Below are 12,310 nucleotides of genomic sequence, written 5' to 3' on the forward strand. Positions count from 1 at the left end.
GGCTCTCAAGTTCTGAAGGCTGCCTGTCCTTGTCATGTGGCTCAGTTCACATCACGGAAGCTTTCTTCTTCAAGGCCATTGGAAGCATCTCTGCACAGAGAAGCCTAGGTCCTCTTTTAAAGTCATTTCTACACAGCATCATCTTCCTTCTGATTACCTCAAAGCCAGCCTATTAGGGACTTTAATGATATCTGCAAAACGCCTTTAACTTTGGATGTAATGTAATTTTAGGAGTGATGTTTCATCACTTTTGTTGTATTCTTTGATTAGAGGCCAAGTCACAGGTTCTGCCCTCAATCAAGAGGTGGGGGTTATGCAAGCAAGTGACTCACTAGAAGCTGTGGTGTGTCGTCCACAATGAGTTTATATAGATAGAAATAAGTAGTCGTAGAAATATATAAACAAATGGGGAAGAGGAGATAGTTCTTCTTCATAATAGATTTCCATTAATAAATGTAGAAGAAAAGAGGGAAATAAAGAACCATCATTACAAACACTACCATGATAAATGTTACAGCCAGGATTCTGTAATGGATGCTAAGTCAGTGCATGCAAGTTTGAGAAGACACAGGATTTGCATAGTCTCAAATGGCTTCCCTGCAATACTCATATAACTACAGAGGGCAAAATAATAACTTTATATTGGAGGAATTTGGTAGACATCCAACTTTACCAAGTAATCAGGGTAAACAGCACCAGAAATGAAACATCGGTGTCATGAACAGCACTTTCCAAAGGCATCAAGGTCATAAAACATAAGGAAAGAAAATTGAAGTTCTTTTATAGGCTGAAGGAGACTGAGGAGAAATCACAACTAAATGCACTGTGAGATCCTAGAATGGAAGAAAGAAAAACAATGGTGAAATTCAAATAAGATCTTTAGTTAATAGAGTGGTACCAGTTAGGTGCCTCTTGGTAATTCTATTATGGTTATTTCTTGGTTATAACCATCTATGGTCATGGATAATTCTATTATGGTTATTTAAGATGTGAATACTAGAGGAGGTGGGCTAGGGGATATATAGGAGCTCAGTGTACTCATCTTGTAACTTTGCTTTAAGTGTAAAATTCATGAAAAGTTTGTTGGGGCGCCTGGGTGGCTTGGTCGGTTAAGCGTCTGACTTCAGCTCAGGTCATGATCTCGCGGTCCGTGAGTTCGAGCCCCGCGTCAGGCTCTGTGCTGACCGCTCAGAGCCTGGAGCCTGGTTCAGATTCTGTGTCTCCCTCTCTCTCTGCCCCTCCCCTGTTCATGCTCTGTCTCTCTCTGTCTCAAAAATAAATAAACGTTAAATGTTTAAAAAAAAAAAAAAAGAAAGAAAAAAGAAAAATTTGTTAATAAAAATCACAATATAGACTTCTGGGAGTTTTAAGTTAGCAACAGTAGAAATTCAGGTGACTTTATTGATGCTTCATTTTTGTTTTGTTGCACCAAGATTTTGCACAATATTGTACACATGGTCACTGGAGAATAAACACATAGCTATAAAGTGGTGGGATTTATCCTAACTCAGCATAGTTTTTTCCAGTTGTAATGTTTTCTCCACTGTGCTTGTACCATTATAGACATAGACAAGAGGAAAGCAGGGCTTTCTTTAGAAACTCCGTTTCAATGTTAAAGCCTACTCATAAAGTTTGTTCACTCTGCATGGCAATATTCTCTTAAAATAATTACCAAATTTTGTTTGAAAGGTTTTACTTACGAGAGCCATATGTGCTATAAAAATCTATGGTTTTGAGGGTGTTTACATAATTCATCTGGTTCAAAGGGCTCTGAATTGTCTTCTTCATATGAACCATGGACATTGTATTTCTCAAACATATTTTCAAGCGTACTTTCTGATTCATCATCTGCCATGACTATGCTTCTACCTGTGCATGTGAAGGATGAAGTTCTTCCCTAGTAGCTATGAAACTGTTGGTGGAAAGATAAGGGGACAGAAGCACGTGGAGAATTTAAAGCCGTTGGCTCAAATCTGTCTTTACCATGAAAAGGCTCTTGTTTATTTCTTTAAAGAATGGATTTAATAATAAATTTTCTCATTGCCGTGAAGAGTTATCTGTCTTAGAATTGCACCAGACCGGCGGTAGCGCTGCTTGAAAGTATTTTTTGAATTCATGAGATGGGTTTCTTATAAAGCCTCTTTTATTCGTACTTGAAATATCGTACATGAGAGCAGTGCCTTGGGCGTGCATAGTGTCAGTAGCGGTGGCCTGTATTAACGTAGAATTACTGTTTGTTTGGCTGTCACGAGTCCATGAATTCGGTCTGTCCTACAGAAACAATCATTGTAATGTAAGCACTTACTGTCTTAGTGCAGCTGATTCCCCAGTGACATTTTAAAAAGTCAGGATTTGGCTGCAGCACGCTTTCAATTTCTAAATGGGCTGCACATTGGGGGCCTGAGGGTGTTTCATAGGAAACACATGACCCTGAGTGGACACAGCAACTTTTGTGTGTCTGCAGCAGAGTTGATGACCAGTGTTTACCCTTGAAATTGTTTTCATCCAGAATGTTGTCTTTTCTACTTTACGTTTAAGTATTTGGCGCTAACTGAATAGATGCTGTACTGTGTGTGTGTAGGATTTTTATGCACTAGGTGTGGCTGTAACCTAAGAGCTTACTCCTAGGGGTTTCACAGCGCAAGGTTTCTCAACGTCCGTGAATTCGGGTCTTGGTTTTCATTTCATCTGAGAATGAGAATGGCATTCGAACCCAGGAGCACTCAGATATACATTCATAGGTTTTACATTCTTTTCTAAAAAGTGAGAAGCCTAAACTCCCGAAAACAATGTCAGGATTTTTCTTGTAGTTGTATTTTAACGACTATATGTACGTATTATCTAAATGGAAAATCACCTTCCTGCCTCTCTGGCTGTCACAGATACAACCATTATTAGAATTAGTAATGAGTGACAGTCCTGAGAGACCCTGGGGATCATGCTCTTTCTGGTCTGCAGTCAGGCTGCCTGGCCTAACAGAGATGCCATTGGTTAGAAATACGAGAGGGCGGATGTTCAGCGTCAAACACCAGACTCTGCGGCATGACCTTCACCGGGTGAATTGGTGGTAATCTTCAATACGTTAATTTCCTTCTCTACTCCGTTGTGATTCTCTTAGCAATACACAAAACTGTAGAAAAGTAGGTCCCGTGATGTCAAAGCGGTTAGCTTGACCTAGCATAATCATAGACTCTGGTACCTGAGGGTTATGTGGGGGAAATCTGTGTATGCCTGCATGTGTGTATTGTGTAGGTATGTATACCTGTATATTTCAGTCTTTCAGTTTATTCTAGCAAAGGGAGAAGTGAGAAGAGAAAATAGCAGGGTCTTCATGCCATGAGAGCTAGCACCTGGAAGAGTGTGTTAAATGCAGCTGCCTTCTTTATTCGCTAACATTTTTAGTTGAAGTGTTTCTAAACCTCTGAACCAGAGAGTGAGTTGAGATCTCAAGTACCTCTGATGATTCTTAAATTTCAAAATCCTGTCTCCTTGTGCCTCACATGATTCATTGCCTCTCTTTAATTGATAAAAGTAGTAAGTTTTTTTCCCTTTAATGTGTATTCTCAGATTAAGGACCATTAAATAACAAAGATTTATTAATATTTGCTATGGTAATGCAGGGATTAAGGGAGTAAAAGGCATGATTCCTGTCTCAAGGAGTTTCCATTATAGTTTGAAAAGACAAACTGAGCACCCATTAAATGGAGGTCAAATAGATGTTAACTAGATGCTGTTGCTTTATTAGCAATAAAGATCAAAAGAGGTGCAGAATAATATTTTCTTCTTTAGTGCTAATGTATACTACATTCTATAGTAGTATGTTTTATGTTTTTGAATGGACGTCTCCTATGTTTATGTTAAATCTCTGATTAATTACAAGGATATTTTAAGAAATTGGTTGGTAGTTTTACTTCGAATAAATATTACCAACAAAAAATTGTTGGCCACTATGCATGCCTCACCACTTACAGACTAGTTTAAACTCAAGAGGCTGAGTTTAGTTCATGAGTCTTGGATTTCATGAAATGCATTAAGTAGGTATATGTCAGATTTTGACTAATGTATTTGTGAGGTTGGGAACTCATTCAGTAGGAAACTAAACTTCTCAACAGATCATTTGGTAAATATGATTATCCATGTTTCTTCTCCGTTTTACCAGAAAGGGGCAAAATAGCACAGTTTTTTGAGCCGTGTCTTTTTCTCTGCGGGGCCACACCTTTTGTGATCATTAAGATGAAATAAATGTACTTGTCTTGGTTTTGCGCAACTGCAGCATTAATGTAGAGGGCTCCCCGTCCCCACTCCCCTTCCTGTGTTTTGCAGGCAGTCAGATGCCTCCTCAGCCACCTGGGAGCCAGTCAGAATCCAGTTCCCATCCTGCCTTGAGCCAGTCACCAATGCCACAGGAAAGAGGTTAGTCTCCAGTTCATGTCTTACATATCTTTGTGTTTGGAGTATATGAGGCTTATATGAATTTGGTCATCTGTGCGTTTCCTTATGAGTGATTTTTAAAGGATGTTATGTTTCCTCCTCTGATGAACGAAATAACATACGTGTAACAACAAAGAAGGATGCTTTCTTGCAGATTAGGTGAAGTTTTACCCAGCACAGTTCAAGACCCAAAGGCTATATATGTCCACACAGCATCGTGAAGCATAGTTTATACGTGACTCTCGCCTGACAGTTGATCTAACTGTGCAAAGGGGACTGTTACTGATGCAATTTGGATATCGGTCCTGATGAAGTATAATGTTAGAGTGTGTGTATGTTTAGCTGTTTTGATCAGTATTTGTCCCCTGATACTTCAACAGTAAAAATGTATACACCTGGTAAGACCTTATAGTATAAAATTGTAGGATCTTAGTACTAACGCCAACCCGAGAGATTGTAGAGTCCGGTCACCTCAGTTTACAAACAAAGAAACCGAGGACCCGAGAGGTTCCGTAGGAATTCCTCATTCTCAGAGGCTCATTAGTGCCGGAACCAGAAAAAAGACCACGGGCTTTTCCCACAGCCCTGAACTTTTCAGGTTGTCCCCCATCCGCGAACTCTTTGACCTTTCGCTCACTTATGCATGCTGACCCCATCTACTATTGACTGGGTTGAGGCCTTTGGTCTTCGTGTGTGTATCTTCGTCTGCTTTCCCTCCTTCTGTAGTAAAGCTGCTTTTGGTGGTGGTGATCTTAATCCAGATTAGTGTAGACCAGAGTCTACAAGCCCATTGCACCATCTGGCGCCCTGCCGGGTCCCTTCCGCTGCCTGTGAGTCCAGGCGTGCCCATCTGGCCCGTGGAGCCGCCACTTTCGTTCTCTCCCCTCCTCCCTCACGCTCACCCGGAAGACAAAAGTTGCGAGCTTGGTAGCGGCTATTTAAAGGTTCCTGACCCCACATGTTTATAATTATTTCTATATGAGCTGTACAGATGATGATTTGCTTCTAATTGGAATTATAAGGTTTTAGTTACTTTACATGTTTAATAACTTAGCACCCCATTATTTAGAAAGTAATGCTCATGAAAAGATGGATTAGCCTTAGCTACACATCATTTGTGTTGAAATGAATATTTAGTAGGAATAAAGTGAAATTTTTATTTTCTAATGTCTCGACATATTTAACTTTTTTATTATAATTTAATGTATAACTAATACTTTAATTCCCTTATGAAGACACTGCAGTCTACCTTAATAATGGAATAGTTAATGGTTTTCAAACTTTAGGGTGTATGAAAATTACCTGGGGAACTGCTTAAAACAGATAACCCGGCCACACCCCCAGATTGCTGATTTCGTAGGCTTGAGGGGGGCCACCTCAGATCTGCCTTTTGGACAAATGCCCAGCTGTTGCCAGCGTTGCCGATCTAAAGACCGTACTTTGAGAACCACTGCCTTGTGATGATACTATGATATGTTTTAACAGTGAAGTGGTGTGTGCATTTGTTTCTCTAAACTTGCCACTGTAACTTCCTACAAACCAGTCCTATACCTCACATCCTTTTTCTGCATTAACGCCTCGTGTCTCTGGTCATCTGGAAGACCATTCAAAGTTCGTGGACAGCATACTAGCACCATGCAAGGGGGAATTCTCTCCAAACTCCTTTACTCGGCCTTGGGTTACATCTGTGTTGCATTGCCGAGTCAGGGAAATGGAGGGGAAAAAAGGATGAAAGAAATTACCCTGCACTGAAAACCTGCTCAGGCCAGACCCAGAGCCCAGATGAAGGTATTTGTTATTTCATTTAATCCTCACATAACCCTGTAACATCATTCCCACTGGGAGAATTCTGCTGCTTCAGCAAGCATTAGAGGGTAATTTGGAAGCCCTACAATCCCAACCTTTATTGCTAAGAACTAAAAGAGAAACCCTCCTAGATCCTCCACCAATATGTTCCCCACCCTCTTCCAACTGATATGTGTTTAAGACATTTGAAAATGTAGAGAAGCAAATGTGAACAACGATAGCATGAGGAAATGCAGCTAAATTAATCTTTTAACTTAAATACGTTGGCAAGCAAAATCTAGAGTTTTCTTCTGGTGTCGCTATATAAAAACCACTATTTTAGGTATGTTTGTTATTTTTTCCTTCCTGATTATCTTCATTATATGCAGTGTGGTTTTGGTAACTGATAATGGATACATACAATCTGGGTTGTTATAATGACCATTTCTTTCAAATAACAAATATAAATTTTATAGTTTGTATATTGTTATGAACACGTTCCCCAAACTTTCTCTGAAAGATGTTATGTGTGTCCCTGGTGTGCCTTCTGTTGGTTGGACAGCCCCCTAACCAGGAAACCCTTATATTTCCAAATGGCTGATAAATGATCTTTTGCCATGCATGAGTTCAGTTTCCTCCAAAACTGGATAGCAAGGATTGGTTTTTTAAGCCTCTGTTATTTGTTAAAATCTGGGAAGAAGTGTTAGCTTTTAATGACATTTGGTCAGGTGTTTTAATGGCAGCTGACAGTCATTGTAATGCTTTGATATAATAATATTTTCCTTGTCAGTTTTATCATCTTTGGGGGCGTGTACCAACAGTATATGCAGTGCAAAGTAGATCTGAGAAAACACTTGCTAGAAAATTACCCAGTGTTGATTCCCATGTATTGAAAAGTAATTTAACTTCATTTATACTTTTACAATTGATATATCCTCCCCTACCCCCATTCAGGGAAGTGATGAAAGAAGCAGAGAGGAGAAAAGTATTTTGGTGAGTTAGCGTCCTATTAAAAAAATGTGTCCTGTCTGAGAACCCGTGGACCTTGATAGAGACAAGAACATAGTGTCTATACTGCTGAGTACTAAAATAGCCAAGTTGAGCAATTCCTATTACACTTTTACTTTGTTTTAATAAGTTAAGATAAGAGAGTAAGATTCCAGTTACACACACCTTCTTTAATTTACCCACAGGAGATAGATTTTCTTTCATGCAAAGAATCTAGAAACATACTTGCCTGGAGACAATTGCACAAAGCAGGAACTGCAGCCTGCTTCTATTTGGAGGTGTGGTTTTCTGGGTATTCCCCAGAGTCCTCATCATGAAGGACAGCAGTACTGACATTCTACCCTGGAGCCTGCCTCCCTCCAGGCTTGGGAAGCTGAACCCTTGCCCGGCCCTCATTCCTTCCTCTTCTGTCCTTCGATTCCTGTTCAGGAAGAACATTTATCAATATATATATACTCTTGTTGAGGAAAATTTTGCTGACAACCTGAGGCTGTCCTGGGATCTGAATAACACTGGCGTCTGCAATTCGATGTCCTCTTCCCAAAGTTGGGTTCAGAGTCGGTATGCTGCCCGGAGGCCCAGCACGGTGGTCCCATGGCCCTATAGTGCCCTACCCCCACCTCCGGTTCCGTGCCCTCTGACCTGGGGCTGCTGGTGTTAAGTTTGTCTAAGGACAACAGTCACAAATCCATTTCCCCACATTATATGTAGGCAAACATGCCTGGGTTTCCACAGTTTTATATTTTCTATCTGTAAAAGGTGTATAGAAAACACCAAGAAAACACGGACATGGCCATTGTCAGGTACAAAAAGAAGGGAGACGTTTTACGTATTTATTGGCCTCTTTACTCTCCTGCGGTACTGTCTCCTGCACATTCTTAGCTGCTCTCTTCTACAGCACTTGGCTCAGCACTCTCCTGTTTGCACTCTGTGTGGTGCTAGAACTTCCCACTAACCGAATAAAGAAAATTAGTTCCAATTCTTTGGTCTTAACTTCTTCATTGTTGACAGAAGTTTAAAAGAAGAAAGGTCAAAACTTCAGTTTAGTATTCCGTAACACGTTTGCCGCTGGTTTTTATCTTAAATCAAATCTTCTCTCTCTAGTTCTCCTTTAACAACATACAGAATTGCTATTAAAGCACTTCACCCCCCCCCCAAAAAAAAAACCAAGCAGTATAAATTATAGTACCTAAGGCATTGGAGGAAGAGTTCAGATAACACTAAAATACTAAAATAAATGTTACGAGAAAATTGTAGCTGACAAGTTTAGATGAGTTTCATCCTCATTGTATAATCTTTAACTTGTAGATCTTAAAATTTGAAAAGAGCAACAGGAAGTCTTCATATGTTGCCCTGTTTTCCAAGAGGGCTTGGAGGGAATATGTACTCAGTCATCTGAGTAGATAAATAAGTATAATTATTATTAACATTAAAATGATTGCATTTTTAACCCCCGTAAAATGTTAAGCTTAATGAAACTAGCAAATGCCCTTCTAGTTATTGGATTAGCAATTAGGTGAAAACGTTTCAAGAAGGCTTATTTATTTGGACAGATGTAGAGAGGTCAGAATTAATTTTTTGAAAACCTTTTAATTGAATTCCCTTTTAATTTTCACAGTGGTGTCTAATTAAATATTCATGTTAATGCTGGTGGTTTTCTGAAGGTCTGCACCAGATCCGGATTCTCCGAATCAACGTACATTATTTAACCCTTTTCATCTGGCGCGCCAGCAGGGACTTCCTCAGTGTAATCCCATAGTATTTGAATAATTAGAAGGTAGTAATGAGGATTTAATTAGTCCTTGCGATGTGCTGAAAGCAGAACCACTACATACTTTCCCTTTTGGACGCGAATTACAAGCAGAGTTGATGCTTCGGCAGGACTGCGATATGCTAGCAAATGTATTCTGTCACTGGAGGCGGTTCTTTGGCACCGTCCTGTGACCGTCAGATCTGCATGGAAGGTATCCTGGGTGAAATCTTCCAGAATTATTGAATAGCAGCGCCCCCGCACCCCGCCTTCTTTCTTGTCCACCCACACGACAACCTTTTCTCTCTCTCTCTCTCTCTCTCTCCACTGATTAAGCAGAGTTGTCGTCCGAATGTACCAGCTGACTGTACGTGATGGAGAATTGGCTCTTACTCTTACCAGCAACAGCAGATGAGAGCAGCTAGGCCAGATGCGGGTTCACCCCGCAGTTGCAGGACGAGGAGAAAATAGCAAAACTTTGCCGTTTTGGCCCCGCTTTCGGAATCACAAGATTCACAAAATTCCCCGCCTTTGGAGTCTGATATCCACAGTGATATTTGCCATTAGCTCCATTCTTATAAATAGAAGCATAAATATAAACAGTGCCATTATCTAGAGAAAGCGTGTAGCAAACAGGCAAGATTGGACATTTAGACGTTCTTGTGCGCCTACCCTGAAAAGGTGAATCAGAATTTGTGTACTTCCGAAGCATGAAGTTTCAAACTTAACCTATTTTCTCTAGATTGAATAGAATATGTCTTCATTAGTCTCATATTTTTTCTTCTGTTATTAATCCCAAATGTTAATTGCCTTGTATAATTTTATTCTCACTCTTTCGTGATGTATTTTAGCTTCTTTTTAAAGTCCTAATAGAATCCCTCATCGAATTTCTAGGCACATTCTATTTGCTTAGGGCAAATCTTTCTTTTACTTTTAAATGCCAAGGGCAAAAAAAGAGATCTCTTAAAATAAATCGAGTGTCTTACTATAAATTAAACTGAGCTCTTGAGGGGCCAGGACTGAATCTTGTTCACACTCTGATTCCCTATGTCTGTGACAGAGCTTCATGTATAATAGATGTTTAACAAAGATCGAGCCGGACAGCAGAAAATAATTCAGCCGTCACACCAATTCCGAAGTTTCAAATTGTTTCAGAGCACAGAACAACCAAAGAACAAAATATAACGTGTTCTTAAATTAAGAAAGCTTACCATATTAATAAGTCTTCTCTCAATTTTACCATTCAAGGTCATCTGCTACGGCGTAGGCTATTTCTCGGTCTTGAGACATAGTGGGCATTTAGATCTTGCACCAGATTAAAGCTACCACTTCTCCCCCATCCTTCCTGGACGTATTTCTATAACAGTCCAGACAGGACTTCAGGCCAAGCTGAAATCCTCACACCTGGAGTCTGGTGTGAAATGAGTTGCCCAGAAGCCACCCCCACCCTACCCCAACCAGTCTCTTTATACCTCAGGAATATTTAGGTGGAAATAAGTAAAAATTTTGAGAAGTTTTTAATGCTAGTAGCTGATTTCATGGTGATATTTATATGGCAGTTAGTTTTCAAGTTTTTTAATGGTTTTGAATATCTTAATTGACCCACCTTCTTAACTGTCAGGAACAGATTAACAAGTTAGCTCAAAAATGGAGACCACCAAGATACCTGTTAAGGAGTTGGAAATAGGATTGGAGATGTTTTTGTTTTTTTTTTCTGGTTTTGTGACTACAGAAACTATTTTGTTCCTCTTTCTATTGGATTCTCAGTTCTAAATATGACAGTAAATCTGCACATTCTGAAATGTTTCATAGGGTGGTGTTGGTAGTCAGAAAATGTTCTCTTACTCTACCTTTCCAATGACCCTTGTATATAAAGGCGTTCTTACCATTTGTGAGCACGCTAAACATAAAATGATGCTGGCTTTCAACATGAGGTTATTAGCAAAAAGACAAGAAAGTAGATCACTTTCCAGATGTATTGCTGTGTAAGTATAGCAGCTCAACGTGTTAAAGCATTAGTGATAACCTGCCCCCACCACCAGATGCAGTGAATTCAGACTCCGCTCTTAATTGAGGACCCTTTTTTTATAATCCGTGACAGACGAAGATAAAGTCAAATGGGAAGTCAGATACAAGAGAGAATATCTAGGAAGCTGTTTATAATTTCCTCAGCCTCAGAGCTCTGCCTCTGGGCTGAATTGCGGTCCAAACCAAAGCTTAGTCTAGTGCAGGAAATAACAACATAGGACTTGTATTAGGGTTATTGTTACATTGCTATTAAGTCCGCTCTCCAGAGGTTTGTTCACCAAAAAACTGAGAAAACAAATATCACATATAATAAAAGTCTGTTATTATTGACTGAGGAATCAGTCTAAATTTTAGAATATTTTTAAAGATGCATAGTTTTGTCACTTTTGGTTTATGCAGTAATTTTGTTTGAATTGCCAAGTGAAGCTTGCTTTTAATAGTCAACCCTCATTTGTAATTGGCTCATTATTCTTCACGGGAAGTATCTGAGAATACCTGGCTCTTAGGTAAATTCAGCATTGTGTATTGCATGCACTTTTATTTATAGTAATGTGATTTGTCCTGTGCCTTAGGGGTCCGTACCTCGGGGAAAGACCCCTGTCTGCCTAGTTTCCCAAACCAGAAAGCTGGAAGGCATCCTTGATGGCTTTTTCTCTCCCATCTGGCCTGTGCTAGTCGTCATGTTCCGTGAACTCTACCCCTGCGGTGTTAGCCACGCATCCCCTTTTCTTGGCATCCACTGTCGTTAATGGGGTCCTGGCTACCCAGGAACTTTTAACTTCACCTTCACCAGCCTCGCAGATGTCTTTCCTGTCTCAGCTGTGTTCCCAGTCCCCTTTCCGTGCTGAATCCAGAATGGTCTTTCCAGGGGTCTGGTTAGATTAATCCTGCCCTTCATAAGAGCCCGAGATCCCCGCTTTGCCTCGGAGGGAGGCTGTGCTGAGGTGCGTGGTTACGGGGCCACTTACCCCGCACCAGCCTCCCTTTCTGGCCTTACCCCTCATCATCCCGCTGCCTCTCATCCCCAGCCAGCTGAACCTCATTCAGGATCTTGATATAATCTCTTCTCATTGTCACCTTTGCCACTCACACCTGAACCCCAACCCCACCTCAACATGGGGCCCCCTTGGCCGTCTTTACTGACCTATCAGGTCCTCCATAGCCTGGCAGCTGGTAGGTCTTTGAGGCCAGATTTGCTACATGAACAAATGAATGAAGCATCACCTGTCACAGCGGCGTCCCCACAGCCAGGCACCCTCCTAGTGCAGCCTGGCCGTGCTCGGGACCCACTGCCAGGTCATCAGTGGA

General features: G+C 40.6%; 1 protein-coding gene across 14 annotated transcripts in view; it reads left to right on the forward strand.

Moving 5' to 3' along the window:
* ARID1B (AT-rich interaction domain 1B) overlaps positions 1-12,310 on the forward strand; it is a 454,520-nt gene that overhangs the window by 356,198 nt on the left and 86,012 nt on the right. For 12 of the 14 annotated variants that reach the window (XM_045500132.1, XM_045500130.1, XM_045500124.1 and 9 more), the window contains one exon: positions 4,324-4,413. The exons of the other annotated variants lie outside the window; for them this stretch is intronic. In XM_045500132.1, the coding sequence (XP_045356088.1) occupies positions 4,324-4,413 (90 nt within the window). The remainder of the gene's footprint in view (positions 1-4,323; positions 4,414-12,310) is intronic. 14 annotated transcript variants of the gene reach the window in all.

Source organism: Leopardus geoffroyi, chromosome B2 (genome assembly GCF_018350155.1).
Source record: "Leopardus geoffroyi isolate Oge1 chromosome B2, O.geoffroyi_Oge1_pat1.0, whole genome shotgun sequence".
NCBI lineage: Eukaryota > Metazoa > Chordata > Mammalia > Carnivora > Felidae > Leopardus > Leopardus geoffroyi.